The 17,316-nt window shown below is 40.4% G+C and overlaps 1 protein-coding gene across 3 annotated transcripts; it reads left to right on the top strand.

The window, feature by feature from the left end:
• The first annotated feature begins 5,544 nt into the window (after positions 1 to 5,544).
• Positions 5,545 to 15,961, top strand: LOC117300401 (solute carrier family 40 member 1-like). Of its 3 annotated transcripts, none has more exons than XM_033784185.1 (9): positions 5,545 to 5,649; positions 6,485 to 6,635; positions 6,963 to 7,039; positions 7,685 to 7,844; positions 8,358 to 8,600; positions 12,476 to 12,688; positions 13,193 to 13,384; positions 13,904 to 14,653; positions 15,095 to 15,961. In XM_033784185.1, the coding sequence occupies exons 2-9, from the start codon at positions 6,515 to 6,517 to the stop codon at positions 15,424 to 15,426; spliced, it is 2,088 nt and encodes a 695-aa protein (XP_033640076.1). In that variant the 5' UTR covers positions 5,545 to 5,649; positions 6,485 to 6,514; the 3' UTR covers positions 15,427 to 15,961. The 3 variants fall into 3 exon arrangements, with proteins under 3 accessions (XP_033640076.1, XP_033640075.1, XP_033640077.1); XM_033784184.1 differs by having other exon boundaries at positions 6,450 to 6,635; XM_033784186.1 differs by having other exon boundaries at positions 5,545 to 5,658.
• Positions 15,962 to 17,316: the final 1,355 nt, after the last annotated feature.

Genomic DNA, 17,316 nt, shown 5'->3' with positions numbered 1-17,316 from the left:
ATATAACTCAGTACTCACTGGATATGACTCACTGGACATACTTCAATGGATATAACTCACTGGATATACCTCACAGGATGTGTCTCACTGGATATAACTCACTGGAATGTTCCTCAATGGATAGACCTCATCACACTGCCTCAATGGATATACCTCACTGGATATACCTCACTGGATATACCTCACTAGATGTACCTCACTAGATGTACCTCACCTTAAGAAGCAAGTCTTGAACAAGTGTTTAGTAAAACAATACCATTTAAAAGTGTATACAAAATCTTTATGTGATGTTGTAGCTTTTATAGTTTAATATTCGTAACTACGTTAAAGGAACAGTGTTATTTCCTATTAAACAGGAAACAGGTTTTCAACTAATCGGGACATTTGGAAGTGAGCAGTGCATTCCTTACACCAATATTGTGCCTTCTACAATGAAGTAACACAGCAAACAAATCTTCAAGCGAGAAGCTGGAAGTGACAGCACACGATCGAAGACACCATTGAAAGTGGTTCTGAACATTTTGACTTTATAGAAAGCAGCAGATATGCCAGTCGATAAGGACAGTAACAAGGACAATACTTTTAAAATTGTAACCCGCCCTGAACAATAGACGATCAAGCGCATAACAAAAACATATACAAATTCAACACTTTTAAATTTGAAACAGTCATGAAAACGCTAAGAAAAACAAAAACAACATCTAAATTACCATCTATATCGCTTAAATTTAATAAAAGTGTGATAAAAAAGTAAGCGAGACATCAGATGAGTGGAAAGAGATGGGTTTCGTGTGTAAGATGGTGGGTAAACAAATCATTTAAATTAAAAAACTTAGGTAAAAATAGTGTAGAAAGTAATGTAAACTTAGGTAGGAATTCGGTCATTTTAAACCAGGTTGTTATTGGTGGGACTCGCTCAAGGAAGGACGCATGTCTTCATAATGTCAAGTTGTACTCCACATCATCTCCTCTGGAACAGGATTATATACATCATCCTCAACAATGGGTATAGTCTCTGACTACTTTTCATGAAGAAACAGTTCTCAAACTCTTTTCTAGTGTCTTATTCCTTTGCCATGTATTTTTAAATAAAAATAAAAGTGTGGAATACATTGGATGTATTGTTTTAAAATCACATTCAACCTTTCACGCACGTGGATGCATGCAACAGGTAAGCACAATTCTCTTCCTCCTGTCATTTTCTTCCTTTCGTCATTATCTTGAAAGAGAAGATAACCTCGACAACTGTCGGTTTGTTGAACCTTAAAGGGACAGCTTCATAATAATTTCGGGAAAGGTAAGTGTGTATACGTAAACTGCGGGACTACATTCGGCACGACTTTCTTCTTTGCGAAGAACTAGATCTGATGTTATAACTTCCTTAGTTCCTGGCTGTGAATTCAGACTTTTGTTCATCTTTGAAAATGGCTCAATATTATACTTCCGCCTGTTCTTAAGGCCAAAACTTGGACCATCACTCGAAGGCTGCTACACCAGAAGGTTTGACGTCAAGGGGGAGGGTGCATCATCTGTCCAGCGAAATCAATGTCCAGCGAAAACATGTTCGCAAGTAGGCTCAAGACTGCCAGTAACTTTCATCGTTGAGAAAGAAGGTAGAGGACATCTTCATGGTGAACAGGGATGCGAGCTTAACCAATGTAGGATACTTTTACTTGCATACCACTTGGAAACTCATCTCTACATCATTGTCCAGCTTTGAACATCAACGTAAACAAGGCTGACGATGCATGCCTCTGCAACAAAACAGAACCAATTTGAAAAGGGAAAGCGTCATCTTTTTTTGTTGCACAGAGTCACCTGGATTTTTTAGGTTTGTTTTATAAATACAATTTTACTAGGTCTAGTTTAAACAAAAAAAATCTGGGAGTGAGAACTTGATATGACATGAGTGAGTGAGTGATAAAGTATGATTGGCTGAATTAGTTGAATTAATTATGATTGGTTGAAGGCGACAGTGCGTTTAACATAGTCAACGAACACTTTCGGGAGGGGAGGGGATGGGTATAATTAGGTTAAACAAACAATTAAATTTACACCAACTTTACAAACGTCAAACATTACTCATTCAGTCAAACAGACAACAACGTCTTGCGTTAACACGTGACACCACTAAGAGTTTGCGCACTGCGATCGGGAATCAAAAACATTACGTCATTACGTGTGCCTCATGGATGCACCAATCAGGATCGCGATTGAGAGGACTCAGCGTCAACTCATGAATAACCATCACCCGCTCTGGAAGTTAACGAAACTTTGCTCTGATGACTGTGGAGTATGTGATTGGAAGTAGTTAACTCTGTAGGCCATGGAGGTTTGTTTACACATTATTGCCCCATAATGTAATAACTGTTAATTTATTAATTAGACAGTTATTGATGCAAGGATAATGATCATCAAGAAGCGAGAAGCTACTGACACCATGAAGTACATCAACGAGTGATGGAAGCTTCAGTGAGAACTGTTTTGTTGACAATGGAAAATGTTAGCTTGTTATGGGGGCTTTGTGCAGCCAAATTTTACTATTTATGTTTGTTTACAACAGTGTGTAAAAGAAATTATCATAGAGTAGTTTACACTTGAGTGTCATAAGTGGGAAAGTCCAATAGCTTGGCATCGAAGGCTCTGTGCAGCCAAAATATTGTGCTTTTTAATGTGTTTTGTTAGAATGTTGTACAAAAAGGTACCACACAAAGGTTCAAAATGTTTTGTGAGTGTCATAAATAGAGTAAGTTATATTTCGGGAAGTTGTTGTCTTTGTTTACGGCCGGAATGCAAGAGGTCGATGCGTCTACTGAAAATTGCGGTTTTCGAGCAAATAAAATGAAATCGTTGTCTTTAATTTACGGAAGTATAAAGAGGACGAAACGTCTACTGAAAATTGCGGTATTACGAGCAAATAAAATGAAATCGTTGTCTTTAAGTATAAAGAGGACGAAACGTCCACTGAAAATTGCGGTATTACGAGCAAAGTTACCTCTGGAGAATGGGACAATTTGAACAGTGGAAACTCTACCGGAAATCCAGCTTTGAACTTGGTCAGTAAAACAGCAGGATCATTGGTCAAGAAACGGTGTACTTCATCGAATTTAAGGTACTAAATGTTTGAGTTATCCTTGACTTAGTTTAGTCTAGATAATTTCCAGGAGGCCTAAAGTATGTTATCTCACAGTTTAACATGCTTAGTGGATAACATACGCAGACTGAATTGTATTTATGATTATTATAAAAGAGAACTATTAGTCATCAGGACACATGAATTAATTGTTAGAAGAGGATGGACGGCTGTGTGGGGAAATGGAGGAGGCCGTTTAAAAAAAAAAAATTTTTTAATTAATTATAAAGAAATTATTTGATCAAAAAAAGTTATTTGTTTACTTTTAAAGTTTGCCAACAGCCCTGTGTTGTATTATGCATTAATTGAAGAGTATGCCTATTTTACAAAATCAATCGAACACAAATTGTTTGCAACTTTGTAAAGTGCCGATTAGAAGTGATTATAGTATTAATTTGTTGTTGTTATTTGTCTTGATGTAGGACACTATAAAATGAGCCGTCATCGGGATGCTATACAAAGGAATCTATACAGAGAAAATAGGGAGACTGCAGTTGACCCTACAATTCTTGGAAAGGTATACCAACTTTTGTGAACGAAGTTTGGGTCTCATGGCGTGAACTCTCTCCGTTGCCTCTTTCTCTTTTAATGCCATTTTTCGTCGTCCGTCACCAGTCTCTCGTCGTCCCTCGCCCGCGTGTGTCGTGCGACGTCCGTCGCCCGGTCTTGCGTCGCCCGTCGTCCGTCACCCCTTTGTGCGTCGTGCCTCCCCCATATTTTTTTTTACACGGACTCGTAAAATTTGTTTTTCAGTGTGTGGAAAATTGTATCATAGAGTTGTTTATAACGTACTTTGAGTGTCTTTTTAAAGTGGGAAAGTCCAACAATAGCTTGGCATCAAAGGCTCTATGCAGCCAAAATAATATTATTGTGATTTTTAATGTGTTTTGTTAGAAAAGTGTTGTACAAAAATATGGTGCCACACAGAGGTTCAAAATGTTTTGTGAGTGTCATAAGATAGTCATAAATAAAGTATTAGTTACATTATTTCGGGAAGTTGTTGTCTTTAATTTACGGCCGGAATGCACGGGTCGAAGCGTCCACTCATAAAATTGCGGTACTCGAGCAAATAAAATGAAATCGTTGTCTTTAATCTACTGAAAATTGCGGTATTACGAGCAATACCTCTGGAGAATGTGGGACAATTGCATAGCGGAAACTCTACCGGAATTCCAGCTTTGAACTTGGTCTGAAAAACAGCAGGATCAATGGTCAAGAAACGGTGTACTTCATCAAATTTAAGGTACAAAATGTTTGAGTTATCCTTGATCTAATTAATTTTTAGTCTAGATCATTTCCAGGAGGCCTAATGTATTGTATATCACAGTTTAACAGGCTTAGTTTATAGTGGATAACATAGGCATTATAATTTAGACACAGTTAAAATTAATTATTTATATTTATGGTTATTATATTTGTTTAAGAACTATCAGTCATCAGGACACATGCATTAAAATTGCTATAGGTGAGGATGGACGGCTGTGTGGGGAAATGGAGGAGGCCGTTTAAACAAAAATATTAACAATGATAATAATGATTTGATAAGAAACAATTGTTTGTTTACTTTTGAATTTGCCAACAACTGAATAGTGTTGTATTATACATTAATTGAAGAGTAGGCATATCTAAGAAAATTGATCGAACACAAATTTAGTGCAAATTTGAAAAGTGCCGATTAGAAGTGATTATAGTATTAATTGGGGTGTTGTTTTGGTTGTCTTGATGTAGGTCACTAAAATGAGCCGTCGTCGGGATGCTACAAAAGAACCTAGAGGGAGACTGCAATATTGACCCTACAATTTGGAAAGGTACCAACTTTTGTGAACGAGGTTTGGGTCTATGGATTGAACTCTCTCCATCGCCTCTTACTCTTTATTGCATCCCATTTCTTCTTAAAAATACAATTTTTCGTCGTCCGCCACATGCCTCCCGTCGTCCGCGTGTGGGGCTCCCGTTGTGCGATGTCCGGCGCCCGTCGCCCGGTCTTGCGTCGCCCGTCTTCCGTCATCCGATGTGCGTCGTGCCTCCCCCAATTTTTTAGCACGGACTCGTAAAAAATGGGTGCTCTCACGATAACAAAATTTCCGTGACGATCAGGACGATGTTTAGAACACTGACCTAAACGGAAATGTAACCCCTTTTAATTTCACAAGGATTCTTTTCGAGAAAGTATGGAGTGGAATAAAGTTGAAGAAATTACTTTTGATTCGTGACTGGCGCGCAAAAAAAAACCCGGTAAAATAAAATGTTTTTGACAGCATCAAATTAATTTTGCGCATGGCCTTATGCTGCGTGGAATAGTGGTGGGCAGAGTAGTTGAGGACTGGTGCCTCACACACAGTTAGACCCATGACTTCAACTTCAAACAACAGGTGGCGCACTCACTCTCAGAACACACTGCCGGCCGCGGCCATCATCGTCGCACACACGAAAAGGTACACACAGTATAAGATAAACAGCCAGAAAACTCATCTGCAGTGCACTGCTAGATGGAGATACATGTGACTGTTGTGGAGGTGAGTTAGGTAATCTGTATTATTCTGTTCTGTTATTATTAATCTTGTATGAATCATGAATGTAGTTATGCCAGCCATGGAGGTACTATGTAGATATGCCAACCATAGTGCACATCATGATGATGCAGTGGAGAATAGACACGCTATACTATAATAACCCCACTTGTGTGGGTCAACTAGCCTTGGCCACACAAGTGGGCTAACACAGCTAGGGTAGTCCAACAAAGCTTGTCTACAATAATGCCCCAATGCAATGGGAATAGGGAAACATTTTACGACCTTCATCCTGCCACTTGTCATAGTGGTTGTATTTGTACACACCTGTATCTTGACCCCCGGTACTCAGAACATGCCTAAACATGCTAAAAATGTAAATCCGTGGTCATTATGCGCAAGCTGGCTGTCTAATTTGCCTTGCTTACCTGAATAGTTTGCCTTTCTGCTAAAAAATAAAACATTTAATTTATTGTAGCACAATGAGGGATGCAACTTTTTAGACTTAGCTTATAGGCCTATAGAGGACTCATCTTTTTAGTTGCATTTGAAGTTCAAATTAATTATGTTGCTAGTGTTGTGTCTACCTTTGTGCGGTGTAATAAATTATTTTATATTTTCTTATCTTGTTTTAATGCCAAATCAGATTATAATAATTTACCGAAAGTGATTTGTTGCATAATAATACAGTTGATATGGTAAGATTCACAATCCTTTTTTCCAGTCAGGGACAGAGGAATAAGGATCATCGCATTTTATGATTTATGATGTCACCTTTAATAAGTCACATTAATCCTTCTTTACAGCTAACTAAAACCAGGGCCATATTCCCTTCCATCAGAGAAAGACTTGAATTTGAAACGAGCTGAAAATGGAATCTGAGGAAGAGGAGGGCCAGGAAGCATCAGTAGTTTCCATGGCAACATATGATGATGCAAATAGCAGCAGTGAATATGAAAATGATGTACAGGAGGTTCAACAACCTGAACAAGGTAAAATAACAGGCTGAAAGCTGTCACTGATTTTACAGACATTACATTGTGCTTTGTAAAGGAAAAAGGTTTCATCATTAGTCTAGTATTTAAAAGCGTAGCTCCACATGCCTCACAGAAAGAAAAAAAACTGAAGGTTGGAGCGCCATGAGCGTCTTTTGGCGAAATATTTAACAACAAGTAGCCACTATTACCATTGTTTGTTTAAGATTGTATAACTTTTGTATGGTAAGATGACAGTTTACCCCCCCCCCCCCCCTTAAACAAAACTCTTACATGTAAAAGAGTGGATGAAATCAAATCTCCCATTTGTTTGTGTTTGAATAGGATGCTGTTCATCATTTGGAGTTTGGTTGAAGTCGAATGCCTTCCTAATCTACTGTAGTCAGTTCTTGTCTGCATGGGTGAGTACAAACGTGAAAATAAACTCAAAGGGAAGATATGTTTGGTAATCGCTCTTAACATTAATGCCAATATTAACAACTATTGGTTAGAAGAAGCCTACCCAAGCTTTTGATAGTATAAAGGCCAAGTCACATTGCAGCGATAACGAAAACATAACGATCACAACGCAGAGAGAACGCATTCGGAATTCTCCACACAGAATACGCCCCACGCTGATTCATCAGATCGAGGGCGTGCATTGTTAACATTCTCATCGTTCTCGTTTACGAGGCCTGTGTGACCGGGCCTTTAAGAACATAAAGCATTTTTAGAAACATTTCACTTCGAAGTATGGTGGTTAAATGTAAAAAGATATCAGTTTTATGCCCGACATTTTGAATCTAAGAATTGAATTGTTAGGGCCTCCTGCAGTTACTTTTATCTACTTGGATTGTTGTGAGGAAACTGTTCCAAAAATATTGAAACTACAGGGGTTAGCACCAAAAGGTGGACATGCCATCATTTCAACAAACCAAAAAAGTAGAGCATGGTTTTACTCATTAAAGTCAGTAACTGAGTGTCACCCCTGTGAATAGACTTCAGTTCGAGCAGTCTCGCACTGACATAAAATTACATTCTCTGTTATTATCTAAACTGTTTGATAGGGAGATCGAATGTGGACATTTGCTGTTGCCTTATTCCTGGTTGAAATTGAGGATCTTTCACTACGTCTGACTGCTGTGTTTGGTTTTGCTTTGACGGTATCAGTTCTACTGTTTGGTACTCTGGTTGGTCAATGGGTGGACAGAACCCCAAGACTAAAAGGTAATACATGAGAGCAATTTAGCAAGGGTCCCTTGTAGCATGGTTGTAACATTTTACATTATGCACCTTGTGTGAAAGGACAACCATTTTTTCCACTCTCCGAGTTCTCTTGCAAAATCTTGTCACACATTGCTACATTGTACAAACTTGCTGAAAGCTGTCGTGTGAATAGCACTTTAGCCTGTATTTTGTTGTGCCTCTCATCTCCAACCCACCCCAATTACAATGCCCAACCAGAAACCAGTGTCCAGACTGGCCACCTGGGACTTGACAAATTGATTTGTTTTTATTTATTGACCTCATCTTCTTGTGGCATTCTTTGGTAATATGTCCAGTTTGTTATTGTTCACTACATTTTAATTAAATACATCAATTTTCCACTTTTTCATCTGCGTCACTGTAACTACGAGGTAGAATGCTTGTAATGTGCAGTGTACATCTTAAACACAGATTTTGGTATAAAGGTGCTCATTTGTTTTTCCAGCTGGTTGATAAGTTTCTTGTTTCCTCTAGCTGCCAGGATAAGTCTGGTCATCCAAAACCTCTGCGTCATTGCCTGTGCGGTCTGCCTCCTCCTCCTCCTTCACTATTTGGCAGCCATTAGGCAGATAGGAGACGGGGTACTCTTCCTGTTCTGTGAGATTGCCATCATCTTTCTGGGCGTGATCGCTAACTTGGCCAGTGTTGCTGAGAAGATCTGCATCCAGAAGGACTGGGTGGTCATTCTTGCCGATGGAAACAAAGAACAACTTGCAGGTAGTTATAATGAAACAGATTTAATCCTCGGTCCCAATGGTGACTTTAGTCGTCTGTGCACTATACTAAGCTTGGGCGGTTCCAGAAATTTGGGGCTCGGTTCCGGTTCCGAAAAAAAGCTCGGTTCTGAGACATACCCGGTTCCAATTCAATATAAAACATAAGCCGCCCGTCCCGAGCTCACACACACACAATTGAGCCGATCTATTTTAACTGAAAATAACCAAGTTAATCAGACATCGGTCCCGAGCTCACACACACACAATTGGAGCCGATCTATTTTTAACGAAAATACCAGAATACCCACCCCAAGTCAATCAGACATCGTGCCACCGAGCACCTATTCTCCCTGCATTTAACCAAGTCTTTGATTTAGCCGGCAGTACGTCCGTTGTGTAGCAGTACGTCTGTAGTGCAGTACATCCGTAGTGCAGTACATCCGTAGTGCAGTACATCCGTAGTGCAGTACATCCGTAGTGCAGTATGTCCGTAGTGCATGCAGTGTGTCGTCTCTGTACATACAAGTGTACATGCCTGTACATGCCTGTACATGCATACAGTACTGTGTGTTTTGTGCATGGATGGGGCAAGCTTTTATGAATATGGATATATCGGCAGCCAATCACAACGTGCTGTCTATTTGGACTTTGGACTCTGTACATGTACATGTACATGTATATGCATGAGATATACATGTATAGATGCCTATGCATTGGAGGGGGCTGTGCACTGTGTATGCAGCCACACGTGATAGTTGATACTCATGTCGGCTTGAAGCCTTTGCACACTGTATCTGCGGTCACCTCTTTCAACATCAAGCCTAAATTTCTAGAGCCGGTTTGTCGCAGGATCGGCTCCACAGAGCCTTTTATAGTTGGGACTCGGTCTTTTAAAATCTGAACCGACAAAAGCGGGTACCCGGTTCCACAGAAGAGTGGAACCGCTGGTCCGGTTTTCAATTTGGAACCGGGTAGAACCGGGTAACCGAAGGAACCGCCCAAGCTTACACTATACCCTGCTTGAGCCCCGATGGTGACTTTAGTTGACTGTGCACTACACCCTGCTTGAGCCCCAATGGTGACTTTGGTCAACTGTGCACTATACCCTGCTTGAGCCCCAATGTTGACTTTAGTCCACTGTGCACTATACCCTGAGCCCCAATGGTGACTTTAGTCGTCTGTGCACTATTCCCTGCTTGAGCCCCAATGGTGACTTCAGTCAACTGTGCTCTATACCCTGCTTGAGCCCCAATGGTGACTTTAGTCAACTGTGCACTATATCCTGCTTGAGCCCCAATGGTGACTTTAGTCAACTGTGCACTATACCCTGCTTGAGCCCCAATGGTGACTTAAGTTGATTGTGCACTATACCCTGCTTGAGCCCCAATGGTGACTTCAGTCAACTGTGCACTATTCCCTGCTTGAGCCCCAATGGTGACTTTAGTCAACTGTGCACTATACCCTGCTTGAGCCCCAATGGTGACTTTAGTCAACTGTGCACTACACCCTGCTTGAGCCCCAATGATGACTTTAGTCAACTGTGCACTATTTTCTGCTTGAGCCCCAATGGTGACTTTAGTCAACTGTGCACTATACCCTGCTTGAGCCCCAATGGTGACTTTAGTCAACTGTGCACTATTCCCTGCTTGAGCCCCAATGGTGACTTCAGTCAACTGTGCACTATATCCTGCTTGAGCCCCAATGGTGACTTTAGTCAACTGTGCACTATACCCTGCTTGAGCCCCAATGGTGACTTTAGTCAACTGTGCACTATACCCTGCTTGAGCCCCAATGGTGACTTTTGTCAACTGTGCACTATACCCTGCTTGAGCCCCAATGTTGACTTTAGTCCACTGTGCACTATACCCTGAGCCCCAATGGTGACTTTAGTCGTCTGTGCACTATTCCCTGCTTGAGCCCCAATGGTGACTTAAGTTGATTGTGCACTATACCCTGCTTGAGCCCCAATGGTGACTTTAGTCAACTGTGCACTATACCCTGCTTGAGCCCCAATGGTGACTTAAGTTGATTGTGCACTATACCCTGCTTGAGCCCCAATGGTGACTTCAGTCAACTGTGCACTATTCCCTGCTTGAGCCCCAATGGTGACTTTAGTCAACTGTGCACTATACCCTGCTTGAGCCCCAATGGTGACTTAAGTTGATTGTGCACTATACCCTGCTTGGGCCCCAATGGTGACTTTAGTCAACTGTGCACTATTCCCTGCTTGAGCCCCAATGGTGACTTTAGTCAACTGTGCACTATTCCCTGCTTGAGCCCCAATGGTGACTTCAGTCAACTGTGCACTATATCCTGCTTGAGCCCCAATGGTGACTTTAGTCAACTGTGCACTATACCCTGCTTGAGCCCCAATGGTGACTTTAGTCAACTGTGCTCTATACCCTGCTTGAGCCCCAATGGTGACTTTAGTCAACTGTGCACTATACCCTGCTTGAGCCCCAATGGTGACTTTAATCAACTGTGCACTATACCCTGCTTGAGCCTCAATGGTGACTTAAGTCAACTGTGCACTATACCCTGCTTGAGCCCCAATGGTGACTTTAGTCAACTGTGCACTATACCCTGCTTGAGCCCCAATGGTGACTTTAGTTGGCTGTGCTCTATACCCTGCTTGAGCCCCTATGGTGACTTTAGTCAACTGTGCACTATACCCTGCTTGAGCCCCAATGGTGACTTTAGTTGGCTGTGCTCTATACCCTGCTTGAGCCCCAATGGTGACTTTAGTCAACTGTGCACTATACCCTGCTTGAGCCCCAATGGTGACTTAAGTTGATTGTGCACTATACCCTGCTTGAGCCCCAATGGTGACTTCAGTCAACTGTGCACTATTCCCTGCTTGAGCCCCAATGGTGACTTTAGTCAACTGTGCACTATACCCTGCTTGAGCCCCAATGGTGACTTAAGTTGATTGTGCACTATACCCTGCTTGAGCCCCAATGGTGACTTTAATCAACTGTGCACTATACCCTGCTTGAGCCCCAATGGTGACTTTAGTCAACTGTGCACTATTCCCTGCTTGAGCCCCAATGGTGACTTCAGTCAACTGTGCACTATATCCTGCTTGAGCCCCAATGGTGACTTTAGTCAACTGTGCACTATACCCTGCTTGAGCCCCAATGGTGACTTTAGTCAACTGTGCACTATACCCTGCTTGAGCCCCAATGGTGACTTTAGTCAACTGTGCACTATACCCTGCTTGAGCCCCAATGGTGACTTTAATCAACTGTGCACTATACCCTGCTTGAGCCCCAATGGTGACTTTAGTCAACTGTGCACTATACCCTGCTTGAGCCCCAATGGTGACTTTAGTCAACTGTGCACTATATCCTGCTTGAGCCCCAATGGTGACTTCAGTCAACTGTGCACTATACCCTGCTTGAGCCTCAATGGTGACTTTAGTTGGCTGTGCTCTATACCCTGCTTGAGCCCCTATGACTTTAGTCAACTGTGTTAGCCCAGGTAGTTCATGTAGTTATAAGCAGGATAGTTCTTTTCAGAATATAAGTAGTCTCCTGAATTCCAAAATCTACTCCGCGGTAGTAGAATAAAAAGCAAGACTTAGTTCCCAAAGAGCAAACATCTACACAGCATACACATGGTGTTACAACCCCAAACTGAATATTCATTGATACCTCAACCATACCTCAAAACATTTTAAATAAAACAAGGTTGCTATTATGCAATCCCTTCAAATTGTAAACAAATGTAACCCCAGGCAAGTGTAAACTTCTCCCATGTTTTCTCTGACGCCCAACGTCAAAAAAGATGTGTTAATGACGGTCTGATCATCTGGTCTTCCCGCACTAGTTTTGACAAGGTCCCTAAAAGCTATTTTGTTTCTTTTTTATGTTACAGTAATGAACGCTAATGTTCGCCGGATTGACCTGACTGTCAATATCTTAGCCCCAATCCTAGTGGGACAAATCATGACCTTTGCCTCTATGACTGTAGCAGGTATTTTCATAGCTGCCTGGAACCTCGCCTCTCTCATCTTAGAGTATGCCTTACTTTTGCGTGTCTACAAGAAAGTTCCAAGGTTGGCTGTCAAGTTTGCTTCATCTGAAAATGGTAAGTATCCTCTTTAAACACACCATGTGCAGGGTACTAATTTTTAGTTAAAAAAAACATATATATATTGAACTGACGAATCAGATAATTTTATATGTGAACATAATAGTTAAAGGCCTGCATTTCCACAAACATGAACAGGTACAGTGAACATGTTACTAAAGGTGTAACATAAGCAGTTAAGTGGAAATACATGAATAGAGAGGGTCAAAAAGAGCATCGAAAAAGCAAGGGGTAAACAATGAATAGGGAGACAAAGTAGGGGGTGGAGGGAAGGGGCGGGTTTGACCTCAAGAAGATGAAACCACAAAAGATAATATCAAGGGTGGTAAGAGGGAGAAAAAGTAGTTACTTTGTGAATGAGCGCTGGCGGTCTACAGTACAAAGGTTGATATCTGTGGGGAAAAAGAGAGGGCAAAGACAGTTTGAGTAATTACCAATAGTGTCCATGCCTTTAAAAACTGACAATTTAAAAACACTTTTTTGTATGGTCATATTTTATAGAGGTTGACACTGAGACAGCAGAAACATTAGCGGCACAAGGAGATGATGAAGGTGCTTCCCAAGAAGAATCCTCAACCATGAAAGAGACCACCAGGCTGGATCAGCCAGAGGGGGATAGGCATCGTGCTGTCATTGAAGAGAGCACTGATGCAAGCTGTCAACCCCAAACAGAAGACTCTGCTGAAGCTAATGGTATGTGTGTCTTCTGCATCCAACGCAAACAGATGGTTATTGTATCTGTATGCGTACCCATACGCCAGAGTTATAGTGTCGAGTTTGAGTCTTGAGTCACTTTGGCCGAGTCCTAGTCACAAGTCAGTTGTTTAAATCACTTAGTAGTTAGAATACTTTTTAAAAACCAATTCACTAAGATGACTGCCTCACGAATCATTGCAAACCAAATGTTGTAATATAAATATTGCAAATAACAAAATAAAATGCATATAAGTTCTGTACATGCAGTTAAAATTTTATTTCAGGATTTAGTTCTGGGCCCAATTTCATAGCACTGCTTGACCGTAAGCAAATTTTTGTGCTTATGTAGCAGAAAAATTTGCTAAGGTGCAAACGTATTCCACAGGTTTGCAGAAAAATTATTTAGGCGGGCCATATTGCGCGCTCACCATTTTCAACTAATAGATTGGTGTGAAGTTTTCAGTACTTCTCTCAGAGTTTTGATATCCAGCCATTTTTCTTTTTCACATGTTTAAGGTGAAACAGCTGCGTTCCTGAGTAAGATAAACCAAGATGAACACTGTGTAAGTGAAAGTACTAAAGAACAAGATTTTCCAAACGATCAGCAATCTACAACTGACGCAGTCCAACAACAGTCATCAACAAAAGTCGGACCGTGTCAGCGCTTCGCGGCTATATTCCTGTCGACTTACCGAGGGTGGCAAGTCTACAGGTCTTACCCAGTGCACCTGGCGGGTCTAGGGATGGCCTTTCTGTACATGACAGTGATGGGGTTTGACTCTATTACTAATGGTTACGGATATGCCATGGGGCTGACTGAATCCACTCTGGGGATCATCAGAGGGCTTGGATCCATCGCGGGCATCGTTGGAACTTTCACTTTCGCGCAGATGAGACGCAGAATTGGTACCACTCGCACTGGCCTGTATGCTTTATCACAGGAAATCATTTGTTTATGTTTATGCGTTCTTTCTATTTGGGTGCCTGGTAGTCCGTTCAATCCACACTTTTATGAAGAAAATTCAACATCTCCTTCAAGTAGTACATCTACAAGCTTGTACTCGACTGCACCTCCAGACATTTCAAACTTGACCGCAAAACTTTCTGTTCCAAACAAAACATTGTTTGAGAATACTGTTGAGGATGTAGAGACATACACAGAGCAGAGTACGACGAACTCCTCGCAAGGTGGAGATGTTTCTCGACCTGCTTTTTACTTCACTTCTTCAATTCTTTTCTTTGGTGGAATGGTACTGTCAAGAGTGGGTAAGTTACACGTACATTGTATAAGTCAAGAAACATGGAATTTATGTTAATGTTTGGTCATGACTTTTGACTATGGAAATTTTACCCATCGATGGAAATTACACTGTGTAGGAACTGTGTATTAATAAGGGGAGAAAAGATTTGACACAAGGTCTTAAACGGCCGTTTAAAACTGGCATGGTCGTGGCCGTGCAAGTATCGCATGGCCATGACCCTAAGGTTTAAAATAGTTGTTAAGACTGAGACACTAATCTTTAACTTCCATTTTATACATGCCCAATTGTTAAAAACGTAAGAAAGTTGTAAAATCTGTAAAAAAAATCAAAAAAAAATCAAAGCAATTTTCAATTTATGTCACGTTATCGGGCTCCGTTAAGCGACGGGTCAAAATTTATATTGTTGTATTGGGTACTATAGTTATTATTATTTTGTTTGTTATAGGTTTATGGATGTTTGATCTTGTCACCACACAACTCATTCAGGAGAATGTTCAAGAAAAGGAAAGAGGGGCTTTCTGCGGCATGCAGAGAGCTTTAGAATGCTTCATGGACATGCTGCATTTCATCCTAGTCATCATTCTGCCATCGCCAGAAACCTTTGGCTACCTCATCATCCTCTCGTTTATCTTCATTTGTATCGGAGCGATGCTGTACTACGCTTTCTCTTTCAAAGAAAGGGGCCATCTGTTCCACACAGAGAAAGTCAGGGCATGTTTTCAGAATGGATCAAGTAACAATGTGAGACACTACAGTATGCAGAATGTTGCAATCTAGAAGTTTACGCAGATTTCAGGAAAATATTTTTAACCTACCGGTGGATTTTTCCTTTTGTGGATGAATGTGCAAATTGATAAATGATTGCTACTTAAACTGTAATGAAAAAAACTACCTCTTTAAAATGTGTATATCCAGTCAATTTGTGCTCATTTGAAATTGTGTATTTTTATACTACATATATAGGCTAAATGAATAGCAACGAATTATGTAATCTACTTTTACCAATATATATTGGTTTGCGGTAACACCATGTGTGTATCTACTTGCCAGGTAGAGTTTGTTCTTAGAGAACCGTCTTGCTTAATTCTACTACCGCGGAGTAGATTTTTCGGTTGTTCGGGAGACTTAATTCAGTACTGAAAAGAACTGTCCTGCTTATAAACTATTAACATATTGACATTTTTATAGGCCCCTACATCATTATAGTAAACATTTAACTTCAAGCATATATAAGTCCCTTTTAAAGCCATTATACACTTTCGGAACAGGAAAAAAAAAAGTTCACAGATTTACAAATAACTTACAGGGTTTACAGAAGGTAATGGTAAAAGACTTCTCTTAAAATATGATTCCATGAATTGCTTTACTTTTTGAGAAAGCATTAAAACAATTATCAATTCTCGACATCGAGAATTACGGATTAGAGTAAACTCATGTTGACACAGCGAAATGTGCGGAAACAAGGGTGGGTTTTCCCGTTATTTTCTCCCAACTCCGATGACCGATTGAGCCTAAATTTTCACAGGTTTGTTATTTTATATTATAAGTTGTGATACACGAAGTGTTGGCCTTGGGCTTTACTATTTACCGAAAGTGTCCACTGGCTTTAATGGACAATTAGGCCAAATAAAAGCATACCAGTTGATCGTCCCATCCCTCATCCTTTTTTAGGCCAAAATTTGTGTGTATTTTTCATTTTAAACTTTCTAATCTTATAAGAACTACAAAGTGGTGACTTTTAAATTGGATAATTAGTGGCTAGTTTGAATTGAAAGTCTTGGCGGCTACCTTTAAAAAAAAGATAATAAGAGGCTCTCATCCTCTTTTAAAAACAAAACCAGTGGACGATCAACTGGCCTTTTTGGGTTTTTTTGCCTAATATTGAAAACAGCATTATTCAGGCACCCCTACATTCTGCATTGAACTACACCACAATAGTATTACGACCCAAGAATAATTGTGACAGAGCGAATTAAATGCACATAGTTTAAAAAAAAAACTGTTTCAATTTGTGTGTATTTCTTATTACATGCATGGACATGTTTATATGCCTATAAAAACCCTCCATCAAAGACAAGTCTGCTTGGGTACCGCCCACAAAATGGTTGGGGATATTATGGTGACCTTTTTTAGTTCTGAGCAAACGATTATGCAATACCCCTTTATACTCTATGGGGCGCCTTTTGTCAAATAATGTTTTAAATAGTGGATGATACTACCAGAGCCTGGATGTTAACCGCAGAAAGCAGAGTCAAAATAAAAATATTCAAAGGAATTAATGTATTTTGGTAAATAAAAGTTGTTTGTTTACCATTAACATTAAAATAAACTTTATAAAATCATGGTTAGAGTGGTTGTTCACAGTAGGGCCTACTTGGAAATTTAATCAGTTAGTTCTCGACAAATGCGTTAAAGCCATTGGACCCTTTCGGTCAACAGTATTGTCCAAGGCCCACACTTTGTATATCACAACTTCTATATCAAATAACAAACCTGTGAAAATTTGGGCTTAATCGGTCATCGGAGTCGGGAGAAAATAACGGGAAAACCCACCCTTGTATCCGCGCGTTTCGCCGTGTCTGACATTGTGTTTAAAATAAATCCGTAATTCTCGTTAACAAAAATTTATAATGTTTTACTGTTTTTTTCAAAAAGTAAAGCATTTAA

Source organism: Asterias rubens, chromosome 15 (assembly GCF_902459465.1).
Source record: "Asterias rubens chromosome 15, eAstRub1.3, whole genome shotgun sequence".
In the NCBI taxonomy this organism is placed as follows: Eukaryota; Metazoa; Echinodermata; class Asteroidea; order Forcipulatida; family Asteriidae; genus Asterias; species Asterias rubens.
The sequence above is the reverse complement of the archived record's forward strand: the minus strand, read 5'-3'. Positions and strand labels throughout refer to the sequence as shown.

What these genes read in the sequence shown, in the direction of transcription:
- LOC117300401 (XM_033784185.1), top strand. Translation starts at nt 6,515, where the DNA reads ATGGAATCTGAGGAAGAGGAGGGCCAGGAAGCATCAGTAGTTTCCATG. An exon ending in AAACAAAGAACAACTTGCAG is followed by an intron (nt 8,601 to 12,475) that starts GTAGTTATAATG and finishes TTTATGTTACAG; the next exon opens with TAATGAACGCTAATGTTCGC. An exon ending in AGACTCTGCTGAAGCTAATG is followed by an intron (nt 13,385 to 13,903) that starts GTATGTGTGTCT and finishes CACATGTTTAAG; the next exon opens with GTGAAACAGCTGCGTTCCTG.